This window comes from Toxotes jaculatrix, chromosome 14 (assembly GCF_017976425.1).
Source record: "Toxotes jaculatrix isolate fToxJac2 chromosome 14, fToxJac2.pri, whole genome shotgun sequence".
Lineage (NCBI taxonomy): Eukaryota > Metazoa > Chordata > Actinopteri > Toxotidae > Toxotes > Toxotes jaculatrix.
Window position 1 is genome coordinate 25842226 of NC_054407.1, and position 20399 is coordinate 25862624.

Consider the following 20399-nt stretch of genomic DNA (forward strand, 5'->3'; position numbering starts at 1 on the left):
TCAGTGAAATGCACCCTGGGAGTTGACTGCACTCCCTTCAGCTCTGGCTTTTTATCAGATGTCAGTGTTTGACTCCTCTCACTGCACATCTACAATAACTGCTGTTATAAACCACAATGATCCTTTAAACTGCTGAACACACACACACACACACACACACACACACACACACACACACACACACACACACACACACACACACACGCACAGTCAGTGTGACTGCCGTCGTTCTCAGAACCAGACTTCTGTTTGTTTTTGTTCATTTCTCAGACTGAACGAGGACGAACTGATTCTGTATCTGTGCTGATTTGTCTCGTACACACAGTCACGCTGATACACTGATGTACCACTACTGTTCCTGATAGAAGACACACTGCAGGTCTCACACACACACACACACACACACACACACACTAACTGACTCAAACAGAATTAGCAGTGAGGAAGAGTGGCTGAACAGGATGTTTGTTCCCAGTCAGCTGACCGACTGCACGTGCCACCACTTCCTCATGACCTGGTGACTTGGTGACCTCCGACCCCCACCACCCAACCACACCCACCCGTCTCACCCGCCCTCCTCCTTAGAGCTGCAGAGTCTTTTATAACTTTAATAAAATCACGGTTTGTAAATGAAGTTCTGAGTAAAATTTACTCTGTATTAGTTATTAGTCAGGGCACTGAGGAAGAAGAGGATGAAGGTTTATGATGACGATATGAGGGGTGGAGCCTGGTGGTCCATGCAGCGCTGCCACTGGTTGGATGTGTTGCAGTAGGCGGCAGCCGAGCTCTGATTGGCTGTTTGTTGTATAAAAAGTTCAGAGGAGAAAGTTTTTCTTTTCAGAAACTGACTTCACCTTAGGTATGAACAGGTTCTGCTTCTTCTTCTTCTCTCTTTGTTCTGTTTGTCTTCATCTTATTTTTCTTTCATCTTTTTACCATTTAATCTTTTTCTCTCCATCTTTTAAGTCACTCTTCACTTTCTTCTGTTGACATCTTCTCTTTTCACTCCTTTTCATCTCTCTCTGTCTCTCTCTCTCTCTCCTTTTATTTGATCCTCTGTTTCCTCTCCTTTTTTATTTTTAGGTCATTTCCTCTGTTGTTCTTTTCTTTTCCTTCTTCATGTTTTCATCTTGTCATCGTCTTTATTCTGCCTCTTCATCTTCCTCTTCTTTATTTCTCTCAGCTTCTTTTTTTTTATCATATTTTCATTTTCTGTGTCCTTTGTTTTTGTCTTTTGTCATCAGGTTTTACTTTTCCTTCCTCTTTCATTCTTCCTATTTCTGCTCTTCTTCCTCTTTCATTTCTTTCATCTCTATCATTCTTCTTCTCTGCTCTTTTCTGTTGATGTGTTTTCCTTTTCCTTTTCTCTTTATCTTTTCATTTCTATCATTTTATTCCTTCAGTGGTTTGTCCACTCTTGTATCCTCTGTTGTTTTTCCTTTTCCTTCCCTGTCCTCTGTGTGTCCGTCCTCTCTCCTCCTCCTCTCTGATGTCAGTGTCTCTTGTCCTCTGACAGGAGGATTTCCTGCTCCTTGTCATCATGGCTGACTGGACCGACTGTCTGAACTTTGGCATCTCCATCGCCAAACAGGCCAGTGAGGTAAGCTACGCACCAACCAATAAGAACACAGCACAGACACAGGGGTCAGAGGTCAGGATGTGGGTCGATTCACGACGTCACACTGTTGAGAAAAATACGTTTTATCAACCTGAATCTTCAGAAACGAGCAGAATCAGCAGAGCCTGGTTTTTAAGAAACACTCTGAACTTAGATCTAAAATTCTTTGATTTCTATCTCGCAGTTTTACTTTTATCACTTAAACAAAGTTCTAGTTTCACTATCTCTTTGATGTTTCTTGCTCCAAAGACATTTTAAAATTAAAAGTCAATAGCTTGATTGACAGATCTAACAGAGGTCAGAGAGATTAAAGTCAGACCTACACCAACCAATCAGAGGAGGTTTACATGATGATGTCACGGTTTAATGACAGCTGAGGCCTCTACGAAGCAGGATCTGTGGTTAACCAGATAACTTCAGGTTTAACCCTGGCTTTTCAGGACTACATCAGTGGTTCACTTCTTACTGAGTCACATCACCATGGTAACCTGCTCCGGGTCAGGGTCAGGGGTATCATATCAAAGCCCCGCCTACTGACCAATCAATCCTCTTTAAAATGGCGTCACCATCCGTAGAGGATCCTGTGCACGGTTAGGGCGTGCGGCTCGTGAGAAGGTCAGAGAGCGACAGGACCTGACCCTCATCACCGCAGAGCACCAGCTCCTCAGCCAGTGTCCGTCCACATCCTGTCCCTCCTGCTGCAGCTGCTGCTTTTATCCTGGACTGTGTGTTTAACGTCTCTGTGTTTGCCTGATATCACAGTTTGCTCTGGTCCATGGTCGTGATTGGTCACGTGCAGCAAACACCGCCTCTATCACTGAACGTGCTTGGGAAAACCTGGGCTGAGGTCATGTGACCGGTTAGCGTGATTGTGGTTGTTGAGCTCAGTGAATCCAAATAATGAAAAGATAGCAGGCGTTGACCAATGGCAGCCCAGGAGGTTCTGAGTCTGCCCAGTCAGCTGGAGGAGGAGCTGATGTCATTCAGGTTCAGCTCAGGTTTGATAAAAACGACCAAGAACGTGAAGAATGACAATTTTCGTGTTTGAACTGCTGCACTTTAAATGGTCTCAGGTACGCACAGGTGAGCTCAGACACGCACAGGTGAGCTCAGGCTCGCACAGGTGAGCTCAGGCTTTCACAGGTGAGCTCAGACACGCACAGGTGAGCTCAGGCTCGCACAGGTGAGCTCAGGCTCGCACAGGTGAGCTCAGACTCGCACAGGTGAGCTCAGGCTCGCACAGGTGAGCTCAGACACGCACAGGTGAGCTCAGGCTCGCACAGGTGAGCTCAGGCTCGCACAGGTGAGCTCAGACACGCACAGGTGAGCTCAGACTCGCACAGGTGAGCTCAGACACGCACAGGTGAGCTCAGACTCGCACAGGTGAGCTCAGACACGCACAGGTGAGCTCAGACACGCACAGGTGAGCTCAGGCTCGCACAGGTGAGCTCAGACTCGCACAGGTGAGCTCAGACTCGCACAGGTGAGCTCAGACTCTTGGTACCTACAGCGACCAGGTGGAGGACCGACCAATACGCCTCTGAAGAGTTTTTATTTCCTTTTCATTTACAACACAGTACGATTTTGTTACTTTGATTATTAATGTAATTACAGTCACACCTTCCCTGGTCACAGGAAAGCAGAACTTCTCCTTTACCTCTGATAAAAGAACAAAGCCCTGTTCCTGCTTTCAGATCGTCCTGTCGGCGTTTCAGCAGCAAAAGGAAGTTAAGCTGAAAAGTTCTCCGGCTGATCTGGTGACAGAAACTGACCAAAGGGTGGAGAGGATCCTGATCACAGCCATCAGGAACAAATATCCACTGCACAGGTTCTGCTTCGTCCTGTCTCCTGCTTTCCTCGTGTCGTTTATCCCTTTACCCCATTTCCATATCAACCTGTGTCCAGTGCTTTGTGGAACCTGAGCGACGTCATGTTGATGACAGAGTTTGATATCAGGCCTTAAAGATAACACACTCAGTGGACCATGACCCGTGACCTTTGACCCGCAGGTTCATTGGGGAGGAGTCCGTAGCTGCAGGTGAGAGTCTGGAGCTGACTGACTCTCCCACCTGGATCATCGACCCCATCGACGGGACTGTCAACTTCGTGCACAGGTGAGAGGCTCCTCCCTCTCTGTGATGTCAGAGACAGGTGATCTCACATGATGACATCACACCAATGTGCTAACTGAACCACTGGAGGACTTTTAGTTTGAAAACAGGAGGAAGTGAAACTGTCGTCATTTCTTTCTTTTGTTTCATCCGGCAGATTTCCATTTGTGGCCATCTCCATCGCCTTCACCGTCAACAAGCAGGTAAACTCACCTGTCGTCAGAGGTCAGAGGGCGTCAGACTAAAAGTGGGCTTACATGTTGTTGTTGTTGTCAGACGGAGTTTGGGATCGTGTACAGCTGTGTGGAGGACAAACTGTTCCACGCTCAGAGAGGAGGAGGAGCCTATCTGAACGGAGAACCGCTGCACGCCTCTGGACAGGAAGGTGACATCACACATCATCATCAATCCTCATGTCATATATGGAAATTATCTGTCTATACTGTGAGAGTTAAGGTGGTGCTGTAGTGTTGGTTTTGAGGTGGATTTATTTTGACTGTTCTGTCTCATCCAATCAGACATCAGCAGGTGTGTCGTGGTGACGGAGATCGGGGCGGAGCGTGATGACCTTGCTCTGTCCACCATGACCTCCAACATCTTCAGACTGCTGAAACTACCTGTCCATGGGTGAGAGAACACCTCACCGTCACTCTCAGTAAATGTCTCGGTGTCTCTGGAGTGTGGACCAGAGAGACAGAGGCTGACGCTCGTTGCACAGTTTGTGATTTTCTCGGTCACTGAGTGATATTTCCACAGTCGTGAATATTTTAACTGTAAAGAGAAAAGACGTATCAGTGTCACCTGCAGTGAACCTGACAGAGGCCATGACGGTGCAGGTGTGAGAGGATCCAGCTCTGATGTTGCTTTGACTGAAGCAGCAGAGCGGGAGGACGCAGCGCCGCCTCCTGCTGTCAGGTCTTAGCTGGACTCTCGGTGTTTATTCTCTCCGCTCAGCCGTCGACTTCAGTCTGTTCACACTGAGCTCTGATTCATGTTGTTTGTGTGTCTGTGAGTTGGGACACGTTTCATGTGTAATATGTGTGTTTTTGGCGTGTTAGTGTCCGTGCGCTGGGGACTGCTGCGGTCGACATGTGTCAGGTGGCGACAGGTGGAGCTGACGCTTACTATCACATAGGGATGCATTGCTGGGATATTGCTGCGTCTGCCATCATTGTCCAGGAGGCTGGAGGCGTCGTCATGGATACGGACGGTCTGTATCTAACATGTGATGTCACATCTGTGTGTACCTGTGGGCGAATGTGGCCTCCTCTGATTGGTTCATGTGTGTCCACAGGCTCAGAGTTTGACATGATGTCCAGGAGAGTCATCGCTGCCAGCTCCTCCGCTGTGGCAAGTCGCATCGCACAGGTGATCCAGGTGTTTCCCTGTCGCCGTGATGATGAGGACCCCTGCAGGTGTGACTGTGGAGCAACCAGTGTGAATGGCGTGTAAGTCACCGGACAGGAAGTGTGATGGAGGTGTGCCTGATTAAGAGCGATGAGATTTAAAAACACTAATAAAACCTGAAAACTGTCCGAGCTGGTGTCGTCTCTTCTTTAGTTCCTCTGATGCTGTCCACAGCACGAGGAACGTCTCCAACACAAGTCACTGGGAAATCTTACTCCTCAGTCTGAACGTCAGAAATCAGCATGCTAACAGCAGCTAACAGCATGCTAACAGAAGCTAACAGCAGCTAACAGCAGTGACAGTCCTGTCAGTTACTTACAGAACTCTGGGACTCAGATTCATCTCAAAGTGACTAATGTGTGAGTGAGCAGGAGGAGGAGCAGGAGGAGGAGGAGGAGGAGGAGGAGGAGGAGCCTCCGCGGTCTGGGACAGGTGGAGATCTGCTAACGTCACAGTTTGTGGGTTTACACTTCCTGTGTGTTAGATTGGGATTAACACAAACTGTAGTTTCACTGAGTGAGCTACAGGGCGCGCCAACGCTCTGCTGCGGCTCAACATACGAAGAAGAAGAAACCCGGAAGTTTGGGGAAGCGCTGACCCGAAGCAGCGGCCGCGGATAATCTTCAGCCCGAGCTGAGCAGAGGAGGCTGCGGAGGTGAGATTCATGTTTAATGTTGGTTTGGTTTAGTGTTGCTGCGGCAGCTCCCTCACGATGAATGTCCGTCTTAAATCTTTGAGTTTAGCAGCGGTAACGTACCGACTCTGACATCCTGTCCACCAGACTCCGTTTGCAAATGTGTTGTTTTAAGGTTTTTCGTTTCTAAAGACAAACAGCGGCACAGCACGGGCTTCACTGCTCTCTGACACATCAGCACGCGCTGTCGGTTAATACTGCTAGTTAACAATCTGTCAGTCAGTGGTCAATAACCCAGTCCTCCCCACAGACAGATACACTGGTAAAACGCCTTCATAACACCAGCAGCTTCATTAACCTCCTCAGTCCAAAAGCCTGCTCCTCCTCCTGTCGCTCCTCTTTCTGCTTTCATGTAAGTGAGAACTGGTTTTCAGTTACTCAGCAGGTTAAATACAGGTTAAAGAAAAGAAAAGAAAAAGTCACGATGAAAAGCTGCTCTGTGTTTAAAGCCCTTCGTGATCAAACATCTGAGCATCACTTTGGAGAAACATGAAAACTTCCTCCAGAGTCTTCCTCACTGTGTCTGATGGTTCTTCATCATTCTGAGATCACAACATATTAAAAGTTCCAAACCAGGTTCAGCAGGTTGTTCACACCTGTGCTGCATCAGAATCCAGACCACAGGGATCTGAGCTGCTCTCAGAGCACGAGCCCACGGAACCCGAGCCGGGCTCTCACCTGCAGCCAGGTTCTGTGGGGAACAGAAGGATGAAACTCTGAGCTGCCACATGACTGAATGAATGAATGAATGAATGAATGAATGAATGAATGAATGGACGGATGAATAGGATCCACTGCCCGGGGACCGCGGGTCAGTGCGTTACCTGCAGTAAGAGGCAGGTAAACAGAGCACCTCACACCACAGGTGAGGTCAGGCGACTTAGGGGCGTGGCTTCAGACACTGAGGGGAAATGACGCAAAGGATCGTGAGGCACCGGGATGTTTCTTCTTCTCTATGGTTTTCATGTCTGCAAACAATGATTCACGGTGTGTGTGTGTTGGTTTAACCTCACTCTCACTCTTCTCTTCATAAGGAGCTGCTCCTGCAACATGGCCGACCTCTGGCAGAGCGCCATGGACCACGCTGTCGCCATCGCACGAAAAGCTGGGGAGGTCAGTTAGTGTGTGTGTGTCTGCGTGCGTGCGTGTGTGTGTGTGTGTGTGTGTGCTGCAGAAAATCAGATTTCAGATTAAAAGCCTCTGTGATTACAGGAAGCTGAGCAGAGCAGGAACAGACTGTCGCGTTAAAACATCAGACACAGTTGTGTTTTTTTTCTTTCCAACACAAACTCTGTGTTTCTCTGTCAGAGCACGTGTGACCACAGGTGTGACCACAGGTGTAACCACAGGTGTGACCTGCCAGGTGACATGTTAAACCACTGACACACTGTCAGGAGGAGTCACAGCTCATCTGTGTATTGATCAGGTGGTGCGTGAGGCTCTGCGTGACGACAGGAAGGTGATGACAAAGAGTTCGTCGGTCGACTTGGTCACACTAACTGACCAGAGGGTGGAGCAACTCATCATCCAATCAGTGAAAGAGAAATTCCCAACACACAGGTACGAAGTGTGACAGAAACAGTGAAGGCAGGTCTGAAGGTGAAGGTACCTAATAAAGTGGCCGGTGAGTGTGTGTATGTGTGTGTTTGTCAGGTTCATAGGGGAGGAGTCAGTGGCTGCAGGTGAAGCTTGTGACCTCACAGATAGTCCCACCTGGATCATCGACCCCATCGACGGAACCACCAACTTCGTTCACGCGTGAGTTTTTCAGACGTCGTCGTCACAGCTTCATCAGACAGTGTTTGTTTTTAGGGATCGTCCCAGGGTTCCACCGAGGACACGTCCAAACCTCCGACCCTGTTTACACGACGTTCTGGTAACCAGCTCACGCTGACCTTTAATAACCTCCATCGCTTCAATGTCTTTCTGACAGATTTCCTTTTGTTGCCGTTTCCATCGGATTCTTTGTCAACAAACAGGTCAGAGTTCAAACCACTAAGCCCCACCCCCCCATCCAGCCGCTCTGTGACTGACACACGGTATCTCAGAACAGAGACTCCCCGTCCTATGAATTACTATAGTGTGACTTGCTAAACTACAGCCTACTACATTATCGCCCAGCACAGTGTCCAGGTGTCTTACGTGTCTCCGTCCCCCCACAGAGCGAGTTTGGCGTGGTTTACAGCTGTCTGGAAGACAAGATGTTCACAGCAAGGAGGGGCAAGGGGGCGTTTTGTAACGGAGAGCCGCTGAGCGTTTCTGATCAGGAAGGTGTGTCATCAATAACACATTCACTCACTCACAGGACGAGCCACTGCCACTCTCACTGAGTCCACTGATCACACCTGAAGAGACCAGAAGCCAGAGACCAGAGACCAGAATCTGACCTCTGAACTCTGTTTGTCTCTCAGACATCCGACAGTCAATCATCGCCACAGAGTTCGGATCCAGCAGAGACCCCGAAGCCGTGGACAAAATCTTCTCCAGTCTGAGGAATGTCCTCTGCATCCCCGTCCACGGGTACGGACCCGTCCACGGGTTCATACAGCTGAACCTGTGATGTCAGCGTCTCGTTAACCGGATATTTCTGTTTACAGAGTTCGTGGTGCAGGAAGCGCAGCAGTCAACATGTGTCTGGTGGCGTCCGGTTGTGTCGAAGCATATTATGAGATCGGGATCCATGTTTGGGACGTCGCTGCAGGCTCGCTGATCGTCTCCGAGGCCGGAGGAGTCCTAATGGACGTGGAGGGTAATGATGTCGCAGCAGCGGCTCAGTGTTCGTCCTGATGATTCAGCTGCAGGTTTTCATGTTGAGGCTAAAAGTCTGCGCCTGTGTGCAGGAGGAGCGGCGGACCTGATGTCCCGGAGAATCGTGGCCGCGAACAGCCGAGCCATCGCCGAGAGGATTGTCAAAGAGATCGAGTCCTTCAGTCCACCCAGAGACGATGCTCCGCCCACAAAAGTCTGAGGACCTGCCACTCAAACTGCAGACTGTATCTGGACTGAAGCTGATGTTTGATGCAGTTTATCAAGTTTGTGATGAATAAAGTTTGTTATAAAAAAAAAAATCAAATCAAGTTTCTTTGATATCACATCTGATTTCACCGGTTACCTCAGGACAACAGGTGTTTGACAACAGCTTAAAGAGGACGAGTGTTTCCTCAGAGTGACAGGTGTCACCTGAGGACGACAGGTGTTTCATCTTAACTACATCAACGCTTCATCTCACACACGTGTTAGTCTGCACCTTCTAACTCACAGAATTCACTTATTTCGACGTCATGAAAACAGAAGAGAGGAAACTGGAGCATTAATATCATATTTAAGGTTTTAATAATTATTAGATTTATTGATATATTATTTAGTTAATGAGAAAGAACTAAAAAAAGAGGGTTGAGGGTCCAATGCCCTGATACGCTGCTCTGAAAACACTGATGTGCATGAACACATGCTAACACATGCTAACACATGCTAACATGCTAACTGGTGCCCATCAGAAGCAGATCCTCAAACACTGAACAGCTGCGTTAGCTTCGTTAGCGTCCTCAGGTGTTGGAGCAGCGTTCCAGCTCGTCCAGGTCAACGGTCCTGAACTCTGATTGGACTGTTTCACTGGCTGTGTTTCAATCAGTGAGCCAATCAGAGGCCACCAGCTCAACCCAACTGACGATGTCACAAAGTCACTGGAATTTAAAGGGTGAGGACTTTTATTTTGGTCGTGTTAGTTTGTCAGTTCACTAAGCCGGACCAGGACGCAGCCGTGGAAAGTCTCCAGATATCTCAGCTTAAAGGTCGGCGCTGTCATCTGATTGGCTGGTGTGTCAGGAGTGGGCAGGGTCAGTCTGTCAGCAGCAGGTGAGGGGGCGGGGGTCCAGCAGCCACAGCAGAGGGCGGAGGGCAGAGGTCGTCGCTGAGTTTGAGCAGAGACCGTCGCTGCTTCCTGAGAGGAAGCTGAGTGGTCAGAGTCTGAGGACACAGACAGAATCCTGCACTGTGATTGGCTGAAAGAAGGCAGCGTTTCATTACCTGATAACAACTCATCAGTGTTTCCCGTCCTGTCAAACGACAACTGAACTAATTATCTGCAGTTTCTCTGTCAGAGGTAAAAACAAAAATCCGTCTTCCTGACGAGTCACTGCTAAATAAACCAGAGCTGGGATTCACCCCTCAGTTTGCTCCTGAAAATAAGACCTTTACTTTGAAAATGTGAAGGGATTTTCACTCTGATTAAAATCAGTGTGTTCTAATCGATCACTCTGTTTAAAATTCTGATGTACAAACAGAAGGTTTGAGATTTTAACACTTTTTTATCTGAACAGTGAAAAAGACAAGATGAATGAGACGGCGAGGGGGGACGGAGACAGCGAGCTCACGGCAGAGCCGGACACCTGCAACCTCCAGGACTGATCGCTGAGACAGACACGTCTGAAAGTCTACGACAGGATGTGAACGCGGCACACGAACAACCCCAGCTACAACCACTGACACCAAGCCGCTAATACGCACCACAGCTGCTGACAAACAGCAGGCGGAGCGGGGAGGGCGGATCAGCAGATCCCAGGAGCAGCTACGCCTCTGCACCGGGCCCTGAGGCTCCCAGGCCTCTGGGACAGGAGTGACCAGGTGCAGGGGCGGGTGGGCGGGGGTTTACATTTCTACCTGTATAGGAAGCTGTTCCAGAGATCGACTGCATTTATAATGAAGGTGATGTCACCGACCTGGCGGAGGCGGTGGGTGTACAGTGGCTCTGATTCGTCGGGTTTCCTGGTTGGCATGGCGACGTTCCAACGCTGCAGCTCTGCCATCATTTCCGCCGCACTGAAGAGGACCGCTGGGTCGGCATGACAACGGTTGATCAACTCCACCAAACGCTCCTTATAGTGCAACCTGGCAGAACAGGCGGGTGGAGACAGTACAGATGATCATGAGACCCACACACCTGTAAACTCACTGTATTTGGAGCTGTTACTGGGAGCACTGGTCTTACTGGCAGTATCCTCTGTATTCAGGTAGCGCAGGTTGTCTGCAGGGCTCCTCCCGCCTGCTGCTGTCGTCTCTCAGCTCCAAAACCAAACATACTCCTGCAAACAAACACTTTAATCAGTCAAACTGGGAGAGAACGAGTCCACCTGAGACGCAGACCGAGTCCTCACCTGTCAGACTGGGCCAAGGTGAGCTGCCATCGGCTGGCTCCAACCAGGAAGGAGACACTCTGTAATGCTGATGGTAGAAACAGTAGTCCGCCTCATCAGTACGATCCACACATCACCTGAGCTCTTCAAGCAACAGTCAGGTGTTTACCTGGAGCAGCAGGTGTAGGCGGGTCACGCTCCAGTCTCTCAGGTGGTACAGGCAGTCTCTGGGGTGGTGGGCGTGGAGACCTTTGGTTCCACAGTCAGCGGAGAACCTGCAGGCCTGAGAACGTTAAAATAAAACCGTCTTCAGTCACAGCTTCGTCTCAAACACCTGAGCTCCAGACACAGTTCACGCCAACACGACTCTCTCTCCCTGTTCATGGAACTTAGTCTACACCTGGCCACAGGTCAGAGGTGTGCGAGGGCTGATCAGCTGATGGAGGGAGGTAGGAGGAGTCAGTGCTTCCTCCCACATGGATACGCCGGCGGTCGTGGATCATACGAGTCCACAACAGCATGACATCATCATTACACTGTGTCTCACAGAGCTGAAGCTGAAGCTGAAACTGAAGCTGAAGCTGAAGCTGAAACTGAAGCTGAAGCTGAAACTGAAGCTGAAGCTGAAGCTGAAACTGAAGCTGAAGCTGAAGCTGAAACTGAAGCTGAAGCTGAAACTGAAGCTGAAGCTGAAGCTGAAACTGAAGCTGAAGCTGAAACTGAAACTGAAACTGAAGTTGAAGCTGAAGCTGAAGCTGAAACTGAAACGGAAGCTGAAGCTGAAGCTGAAACTGAAGCTGAGTGAAGCAGAACAGGCTGAAGACTCACAGCTCCGGGACTGAAGGTCTGGCTGCAGCCTCCACAGAACTGATGCTGACACTGGCTGCAGGTGAAGTGGAGACAGCCTCCTTTGGACAGGCTGAAGATGGACTGACAGTTGGGACACTCTGAGGACACAAACTCATCACAGTCAGATCACAGAATTACAACAGACTACGCACAGGAAAGACCAGGGCTGCCTCTGTCCCTCCATCAGTCACGGATCTGGTCTACGCGCCTGGTCCCTGATGTCACGCATCTGGCAGGACGTCCCACAGACTCACAGCTCCCAGAGCGGGATCAGTTCCACAGGTAAAGGAAGGTGATGTGAAAACTCTGTAGACAAACACCTGCCTTTCATTCGTCCACCGCAAACACGATTTGTCAAGTTTTTAATATGAATCCTACCAGGAGTGACCTGAGGTCACAGAGCAGAGGAGACGAGGAGGAGACGGGGAGGAGACAGGGAGGAGACGGGGAGGAGACGACCTCTGCAGCAGGTTAACACTCTCTGCAGAATGACTGTTACCTGGAGCGCAAACCTTCTTCTGATGCGACCAGAAATATGAGTTCAAATAATTTAAACAGTGTCATAACCCGAAGCCTGTGGTCGGGGACAGGCCTCGTCCCCGACCTCTCTGAGCGTCTGTCTGAGCGTCTGTCTGAGCGTCTCTCTGAGCGTCTGTCTGAGCGTCTGTCTGAGCGCCTCTCTGAGCGTCTGTCTGAGCGTCTCTCTGAGCGTCTGTCTGAGCGTCTCTCTGAGCGTCTGTCTGAGCGTCTGTCTGAGCGTCTGTCTGAGCGTCTGTCTGAGCGTCTCTCTGAGCGTCTCTCTGAGCGTCTGTCTGAGCGTCTCTCTGAGCGTCTCTCTGAGCGTCTGTCTGAGCGTCTGTCTGAGCGTCTCTCTGAGCGTCTCTCTGAGCGTCTCTCTGAGCGTCTGTCTGAGCGTCTCTCTGAGCGTCTCTCTGAGCGTCTGTCTGAGCGTCTGTCTGAGCGTCTCTCTGAGCGTCTCTCTGAGCGTCTCTCTGAGCGTCTCTCTGAGCGTCTGTCTGAGCGTCTCTGAGCGTCTCTCTGAGCGTCTCTCTGAGCGTCTCTCTGAGCGTCTGTCTGAGCGTCTCTCTGAGCGTCTCTCTGAGCGTCTCTCTGAGCGTCTGTCTGAGCGTCTGTCTGAGCGTCTCTCTGAGCGTCTCTCTGAGCGTCTCTCTGAGCGTCTCTCTGAGCGTCTGTCTGAACGTCTCTCTGAGCGTCTGTCTGAGCGTCTCTGAGCGTCTCTCTGAGCGTCTCTCTGAGCGTCTCTCTGAGCGTCTGTCTGAGCGTCTCTCTGAGCGTCTCTCTGAGCGTCTCTCTGAGCGTCTGTCTGAGCGTCTGTCTGAGCGTCTGTCTGAGCGTCTCTCTGAGCGTCTCTCTGAGCGTCTCTCTGAGCGTCTCTCTGAGCGTCTGTCTGAACGTCTCTCTGAGCGTCTGTCTGAGCGTCTGTCTGAGCGTCTGTCTGAGCGTCTGTCTGAGCGTCTCTCTGAGCGTCTCTCTGAGCGTCTCTCTGAGCGTCTCTCTGAGCGTCTGTCTGAACGTCTGTCTGGGTGTCTGTGTCAGAGACGGGGACGGGGTCGGGGTCGTACCGATGCTGCTGTCGCCCAGCAGGGCGGTGCTGTGGCGCTCCGGCTGGTTCTGCTGCTGCCAGACTCTGAACTGCTGACAGGACAGACCCTGGTGCTGAGGAGACCACTGCAGGAGAAACACATTCCTGTTATTCCTGAGTGTGTGTGACAGAACCGACACGGCGCTGACACGGCGCTGACACGGCGCTGACCCCGCTGCGCCGGGATCAGACCTGTGTCGGCGCGCTGCTGTGTGTACATGTGCAGGACTTACAGGTGATCTGCACTGAGAGCAGGTGCTCTTCTTACAGCTGGGACAGTCCATCCTCAACAGGTCAGCTTCATGAAGCATGCCAAACGAACACTGAAACACACACACGCACACGCACACGCACGCACACACACACACACACACACACATCTGAGCTGTAGACACAGGTGCACTGATCAGTCATTAGTATCCTCAGGTCAGAGCTGCCAGCAGCTGCACCGGGTCATCACATCAGACTGAGGGGATTCTGTCTGAGTCCGTCCGCAGGTCCTGATCTGTCTCTGAGGTCCCGATCTGTCTCTGAGGTCCTGATCTGTCTCTGAGGTCCCGATCTGTCTCTGAGGTTCCGATCTGTCTCTGGATCACCCAGGAGGATCTGTCCAATCAACTCCTTTTTTAGATAATTTTCAATCAATTTTTGTCTTCATTCAACAAAAGACAAAGCAGGGACAGAGCAGAGGCAGAGCAGAGACAGGACACAGGGACAGAGCAGAAACAGAGAGCATTTGGCTTAGAAAAAGACAAACAATTAATCAATATCCAAATAGTTTCAGATTATTTTTTTGATTGACAGACTGATTGATTGACAGACTGATTGAGCTACTGGCCCTCTCAGACTCAGGTTCTTACATGAGCACACCAGCAGAAGTTTGGCATCTCCTGCAGAGCTCGATCTCTGAGTTTCCTCTGGAAGAGTTCGTGGACCTGAGGAGACAGGAAGTGACGAATCTACAAACAAACAAACAAAGCAGTGGGTTTAAACAGAAGTAAACAAAACATTTTATGAATTAGCAGCTTCAGTGTGTGACTGCAGCTAAACACACCTGCAGCTAAACACACCTGCAGGTAAACACACCTGCAGGTAAACACACCGTGTCATCACAGTTTTTCATTTTGTTGAAGAGTGACTGTTCTCAGATCAGCACACAACACACCTGTGTCTCCAGGTGACTCTCTCACCTGAGTGTCCAGCAGGTTGAAATAGTCCATGGACTCTTCTATCCGCTGACCTCTGACCTCAGGTCTGCCACACTGAGGACAAACCAGCCGATCGATGCTTCGCTCTTTAATGGCTGCAGAGAAAAAGGTCTTAAAACACGTCTGACACAGGAAGCAGGAGCAGTGAGTCATGGTGATGATCTGCAGGAAATACAAGCAGAGAAGAAGAAAATGTACAACTGAGCGGAAATGATTCACTTTGAAACGTGAAGCTGAAGAAGCTGAAGAAGCTGAAGGCCAGTGATAAAAGATGGAAGCAGAAATAACATGTCATCCACTTTATCACACACACACACACACACACCACACACACCACACACACCACACACACACACACACCACACACACCACACACACACACACACCACACACACCACACACACACACACACCACACACACACACACACACACACACCACAGACACACACACCACACACACACCACAGACACCACACACACACACACACCACAGACACACACACCACAGACACACACACCACACACACACCACAGACACCACACACACACCACACACACACACACCACAGACACCACACACACACACACACCACAGACACACACACCACAGACACACACACCACACACACACCACAGACACCACACACACACACACACACACCACAGACACCACACACACACACACACACACCACAGACACCACACACACACACACACCACAGACACCACACACACACACACACCACAGACACCACACACACACACACACCACACACACACACACCACACACACACACACACAGTGGCACCGAGCCGCTGGACGAGCTGCTGATGATGAACATTATGATGTCACTCTGCAGCTTCATCATCGGTGCAGCAGGAAACAGGCAGACATGCTACCTGCTTTCTGATTGGATGACTCAGGTGACTCACCTTGCTGAAGGTCACCTGATCCTGACAGATGGGGCAGCTGTGAGTCAGGAACCGGAGGGCTGACGGGAGGTCTCCGTTGAGTTGGACTGCCTCCAGGACATCGCTGGGGCTGAAGCTCCGCCCCTCCATCTTCATCAGAGACAGGAAGATGGCCGCCTGGTCCGGAGGCAGACGGGCCACCATCTGAGGGGGACAGAGGAGAACTGAGACCAGTTGGGAACACCTAAGACTAACAGACCGACTGAGCCCTGGTGCAGCCGTCCTCACCATGGTGTGGTCCACTTCAGCTGCTGGCTGAGACGGAAGTCTCTGATGCAGCCCAGGTGCCGGTCCAGAGCCCCTCCTGTGTCTGTCCCTGGCTGCTTCTGATTGGACCGTCCGTAAAGGTGAGTCCCCCTGCTGGCCTCTGCTGGACTCTCCACCGAGTCTCAAAGCCCCCATCATCTTGCTGAGGGGTTCTGGAGGGGGACCTGCAGGAACCAGGACCGAGTGGAGTCCGGTCAGTTTCATTTACTCAGCCCAAATCCACAGAACCCGACGGAGAACAGGGTCTGAGACCTGAGCACGGGACTCATGAAGAACGTTTCACCTGGAGAGAAACCGACACTCACTCTGTCACCGACAGTCACTCTGTCACCATCAGTCACTGTGTCACCGACACTCACTCTGTCACCGACAGTCACTCTGTCACCGACACTCACTCTGTCACGACACTCACTCTGTCACCGACACTCACTCTGTCACCGACACTCACTCTGTCACCGACACTCACTCTGTCACGACACTCACTCTGTCACCGACAGTCACTCTGTCACCGACACTCACTCTGTCACCGACACTCACTCTGTCACGACACTCACTGTGTCACCGACACTCATTCTGTCACCGACACTCACTCTGTCACCAACAGTCACTCTGTCACGGACACTCACTCTGTCACCGACACTCACTCTGTCACCGACAGTCACTCTGTCACCGACACTCACTCTGTCACCGTCAGTCAGGTCCTCAGTGCTGTGTCTGTGGTATTTACTCTATAAGCACAGTAACATGTGAACACCTGATGCAGGTGTGGTACAAACAGGCTCAGACGTGATGAACCCGGGTCAGAAACTCGCCGTGGGTCAGACCGCATCACTGAACGCTCAGGGGGCGGAGCACAGGGTTTATACGACCACTCCTCTCTCCAGCTGCTAGTTTCAGTGTGTCCACGCTGCTCACAGTGACTCACCTGCACCTTCACACCTGAGGAGGAGGAGCTTGTTTGCCATTTTCTACCTGCTACCTGTCCTGTCTCACCTGGGGGGGAGATGTTCAGGAAGGGGTTGTTGTGGTTGGAGCAGGAGAGGGAGGAGGGAGGAGGAGCACTGAAGTCAATCCCCAGCAGCTCCTCAGTGTACGACCTCCTCACCCTCACCTCCCTGCTCTGCTCCCATTGGCTGGCTGAAACACAAGGGGAGGGGCTTCATGAGGTCACTTCAGACACATACAAACAAGCATGCTACAGTTAGCATGCTAACAAGCTAACACTTAGCACAGACACGTGATCATTTCAGACCAACAAGAGGTTTACCTTTCTGTCCAGACAGGTAGGAGGAGGTGAGGGAGAGACGACAGCTCTGAGACGAGGAGGCGATGGAGGGATGATGGAGGCTGCAGGAGGTGGAAACAAAATGATAAAACTCTTTCAGCAGGTTATTACCACTAATCACTGTCACAGGGAACAATCATCAGCACCACAGGTAGCGTTTACCTCTCTGACCTGCCACCTGCCGCTGACTGTGACACCTGCACACCTGCAGGGGGAGGGGCTTGTACAGGACACCTGGCGTAAAGGGGCATGTCCACCTGGAAGGCCTGCTTCATCTCTGACACAAGCAGTGATAGGTCGGACACACCCTTACAGGAAGTGACATCATCAACATTAACACATAAACAATTATCAGTTACGTTTTTAACTTTGCTCAATAAAGATTTGAGCTTGAATCTTTTAACGATCAGAGACTGAGTCCATGAGCTCTCACCCAGCACAGAGTGATCCTCAGACAGAGGACCCTCAGAACCCGGTCTCTGAGACCTGATCCCGACCAGGCTGCTCCTCTTCACTGGATCTGATCAGCCTCTCTATCATCACTCTCAGATCTTACAGTCAGTTCTGGGTCAGGCTTTGAACCATCCCCTAGTTAAATGGATATACTTCCCATGATGCACTGAGCTCCTCTCTTCTCCTCTCATTCACAGCCCGTTCACACGTTACTGACTCATCTGCCCTCGGAGCTCTGAGACTGCAAACCACCAACTGCCCAGATGATTATTCTCATTAATCAGTATTATTATTAGTCTTATTATTACACCTGCGACAGTCTGGACAGAGCTGTGTCCTCTGTCCTTATATATATCAATGAAACTACTACCACAGCTCCTCAGGTCAGACTCTGCAGTTTACCTACACCTGAAGGATCAGGGACACTCCTTCAAGGACAACAACGTACATATTTTGGACAGGAAGGACAGGTGGTCTGAGAGAGGACGCAGTTAAACTAGAGAAACATTTATTCCCCATCTGCAACGCAGGGACTTCACAACCATTCACACCCGGCTTCAGGTGATTCCGACTGTCGTTTCGTCACGAGTACAAACGAACCAAGTGACATTAATGGTCTTGATGAGTTGATAAGTTGCCCTGAACTCAGCTGTTGGACAATCACGACCTGGAGGGACAATCTTCACAGGCCGCTGATAGGAGACCTCAGATTCAACCTTAGATTCAAGAGGACTGATATGGATTCTGTCCTGGTCCTGGATCAGTGGACCAGCTGTTAACTCTTGGAAGAAGCACATCATCCCCAACCAGCAGACGTTCAATCTTCAGCGTCAACATACTGACACTCCACACAGGGACACAGGGACAAGATCATGTGTGCTGCTGAACCTGGACAGGAAGAATCAGCTGTAACTTACATGCATCCAGTTCTTCAGTCCATCTAGACTGATGTTGCCGGAGGCGTCCACACAGGGACAAGACGGGTTAATCACCATGGAGATGGACGGACAGACGTAACAGCGAGGCCGGAACACAGGGTGGGTCTCATGAAGCCAGATGCACACTGGGATATTATACTCAGTTCCTGTAGAGACACACATGACAGCAGAGTGACCAGGACACTACGCTCACGTAGAGATACCAGACCGACCCAGACCAGAAGAAACCAGAGCTGAAAGACCTGAAGCCTCTGACCTCAGGTTAAACTTGATGACAGCATAAACATAATGTCACGAGTGGTTTGACTGGAACACGGCGACGAACAGACCCAGTCTGTGTAGACAGGAAGTGAACTGCTGCCGCCGCCACTTCAAAACAACAACGCATTGCAAACGGAACTGAAGCAGATCTGATCACATGATCGCCGGTGACACACGGAGACGCTTTTTTAATGCCAGGTGTGAACTGACGTAATTAGAGCTGCCCATTTGTGATAGGATCACCTAATGTCAGGTATGAACAGGACTGTGGTGTAGGTCAGGGGGAGGAGCCTGTAAAGATCTGGACTGACCTGATCTGTTTGAATGTTTTGGAGCAACATGTTAATTAAATGAATGTGTCAGGTGACGATCATGAGTTCACCTGGGAGTCTCACCTTCGTAATGAACAGGAACTGTCCCAGCCAGGTAAACAAGCTTCTTCTTTACTTTGTTTGGAAAACCTGTGAAAAGAGACAACTGGTTCACCAGTTAGCAGACATCTGATTGATCTGGAATAATAATTAATCACCAGAGACGGAGCTGATTGCTGATAATTATTAATCATCCTAGAGGTGATTGATTATTAGATCCAGATCACGGTGGATCAGCACGGACACTGCAACAAGGAACATCAAGACCTGACCCAGAAAACATGCAGGCTCCGGTCTGTAGGACAGTTTGTGAATCCGCATGCTTCCACAGTGAAGCACAGACAGGAAGTGACGGAGTGAATGAAAGTAGAAACATCAGAGACAGTTTTATACTCACAGTAAAAATCCACATAGAGACGAAGATCAGAGAACAGTGACCGGACCGTGTGAAGGTCAGACAGAGTCTCTGCCGGATGGCTGTACTGACACTGAGGGGACAGGGGGAAGGGGGGGGGCGGTGGTCAGGCAATTCTTGTTTTTAGCATGCAGCTAACTTAGCATGCTAAGCTAAGCTAAATTAAGAGTTCTGAATGGATCATAATGTAGCTTCCTTGGCTAGCCGGTAAGCAGCAGTTACTACTCAACAGTAACACGTCAAATTTCTGACTAATTAAGTTTGATTTGGGGCCGAAGGTGGGATTTAAAGTCCAGTCCTCACCTCCACCAGAGTCCGCATCTCCTCCTCCGCTCCAACTCGCGGCATTTTAAGCAAAACTCAGCCCAGAAAATCGTAATATTCACAAGCTAACAGGCTAACAGCTGCCGTGTGGAACACGTCACACCCACTTCCGCTTCCAGTTTTTCATATTAAAAGACACAGATCTGTCGTTTTCACGGGGTGAAGTCCGGGTGTCCTGTTTTCGAAACAGTTACCATTATTTATTATTACATTATTATTGTTCAGATAAATTATCCATAAAATGTTCAGATTCAGTGTGCAAACACACAACAATAAATGTATTCAGCAATAATATGATCTGTTTCTGTTTCAACAGCTTATTCACAAAAAATGTAAATGAAAATAGAAACAACCATCAACTTTATTGTGAAAAGTTTCCTCCTACAGCTGTATTTTTCTAAACCATACAGGTGCAGCGGTCTTCCAGTGTGCAGACTCATCTGCACCCACAGCTGGACAGATGTGCGTGTGGATCCTTCTGAAAAAAGAA

General features: G+C 50.0%; 3 protein-coding genes across 9 annotated transcripts; 2 read left to right on the top strand and 1 right to left on the bottom strand.

Moving 5' to 3' along the window:
- The first annotated feature begins 831 nt into the window (after nucleotides 1-831).
- LOC121193769 (inositol monophosphatase 1-like) lies at nucleotides 832-5258 on the top strand. Of its 2 annotated transcripts, XM_041056234.1 has the most exons (9): nucleotides 832-859; nucleotides 1517-1600; nucleotides 3313-3446; nucleotides 3628-3732; nucleotides 3887-3932; nucleotides 4006-4114; nucleotides 4248-4356; nucleotides 4788-4939; nucleotides 5024-5258. In XM_041056234.1, exons 2-9 carry the CDS (start codon nucleotides 1541-1543, stop codon nucleotides 5179-5181), a joined length of 873 nt encoding a protein of 290 aa, XP_040912168.1. In that variant the 5' UTR covers nucleotides 832-859; nucleotides 1517-1540; the 3' UTR covers nucleotides 5182-5258. The 2 variants fall into 2 exon arrangements, with proteins under 2 accessions (XP_040912168.1, XP_040912167.1); XM_041056233.1 differs by lacking the exon at nucleotides 832-859 and having other exon boundaries at nucleotides 1317-1600.
- Nucleotides 5259-5669: 411 nt separating this feature from the next.
- Nucleotides 5670-8881, top strand: LOC121193751 (inositol monophosphatase 1-like). Of its 2 annotated transcripts, XM_041056209.1 has the most exons (9): nucleotides 5670-5791; nucleotides 6865-6943; nucleotides 7257-7390; nucleotides 7484-7588; nucleotides 7764-7809; nucleotides 7993-8101; nucleotides 8242-8350; nucleotides 8428-8579; nucleotides 8671-8879. In XM_041056209.1, the coding sequence occupies exons 2-9, from the start codon at nucleotides 6881-6883 to the stop codon at nucleotides 8796-8798; spliced, it is 846 nt and encodes a 281-aa protein (XP_040912143.1). In that variant the 5' UTR covers nucleotides 5670-5791; nucleotides 6865-6880; the 3' UTR covers nucleotides 8799-8879. The 2 variants fall into 2 exon arrangements, with proteins under 2 accessions (XP_040912143.1, XP_040912144.1); XM_041056210.1 differs by lacking the exon at nucleotides 5670-5791 and having other exon boundaries at nucleotides 6867-6943; nucleotides 8671-8881.
- A 265-nt stretch (nucleotides 8882-9146) lies between these two features.
- si:dkey-181m9.8 (E3 ubiquitin-protein ligase RNF31) lies at nucleotides 9147-20012 on the bottom strand. Of its 5 annotated transcripts, XM_041055220.1 has the most exons (19): nucleotides 19889-20012; nucleotides 19568-19658; nucleotides 19195-19260; nucleotides 18518-18684; nucleotides 17310-17455; nucleotides 17130-17209; nucleotides 16856-16999; nucleotides 15824-16026; nucleotides 15557-15739; nucleotides 14605-14784; nucleotides 14275-14373; nucleotides 13648-13737; nucleotides 13395-13500; nucleotides 11791-11909; nucleotides 11132-11245; nucleotides 10984-11050; nucleotides 10818-10911; nucleotides 10549-10717; nucleotides 9147-9796 (listed from the first exon to the last, which is right to left on the bottom strand). In XM_041055220.1, the coding sequence occupies exons 1-19, from the start codon at nucleotides 19931-19933 to the stop codon at nucleotides 9668-9670; spliced, it is 2292 nt and encodes a 763-aa protein (XP_040911154.1). In that variant the 5' UTR covers nucleotides 19934-20012; the 3' UTR covers nucleotides 9147-9667. The 5 variants fall into 5 exon arrangements, with proteins under 5 accessions (XP_040911154.1, XP_040911155.1, XP_040911158.1 ...); XM_041055221.1 differs by lacking the exons at nucleotides 11791-11909; nucleotides 13395-13500; nucleotides 13648-13737 and having other exon boundaries at nucleotides 19889-20009; XM_041055224.1 differs by lacking the exons at nucleotides 18518-18684; nucleotides 19568-19658; nucleotides 19889-20012.
- Nucleotides 20013-20399: the final 387 nt, after the last annotated feature.

Bases quoted from the DNA above. Each gene is read 5' to 3' on its own strand.
- LOC121193769 (XM_041056234.1), top strand. From the start codon at position 1,541: ATGGCTGACTGGACCGACTGTCTGAACTTTGGCATCTCCATCGCCAAA. The intron at 1,601-3,312 runs GTAAGCTACGCA...TCCTGCTTTCAG, and splicing joins TCGCCAAACAGGCCAGTGAG to ATCGTCCTGTCGGCGTTTCA. The intron at 4,115-4,247 runs GTGACATCACAC...TCATCCAATCAG, and splicing joins GCACGCCTCTGGACAGGAAG to ACATCAGCAGGTGTGTCGTG.
- si:dkey-181m9.8 (XM_041055220.1), bottom strand. From the start codon at position 19,933: ATGCCGCGAGTTGGAGCGGAGGAGGAGATGCGGACTCTGGTGGAG. The intron at 19,659-19,888 runs GTGAGGACTGGA...CTGTCCCCTCAG, and splicing joins AGATGCGGACTCTGGTGGAG to TGTCAGTACAGCCATCCGGC. The intron at 18,685-19,194 runs GTGAGACTCCCA...GTGTCTCTACAG, and splicing joins AGTTCCTGTTCATTACGAAG to GAACTGAGTATAATATCCCA.
- LOC121193751 (XM_041056209.1), top strand. From the start codon at position 6,881: ATGGCCGACCTCTGGCAGAGCGCCATGGACCACGCTGTCGCCATCGCA. The intron at 6,944-7,256 runs GTCAGTTAGTGT...TGTATTGATCAG, and splicing joins TCGCACGAAAAGCTGGGGAG to GTGGTGCGTGAGGCTCTGCG. The intron at 7,810-7,992 runs GTCAGAGTTCAA...GTCCCCCCACAG, and splicing joins GATTCTTTGTCAACAAACAG to AGCGAGTTTGGCGTGGTTTA.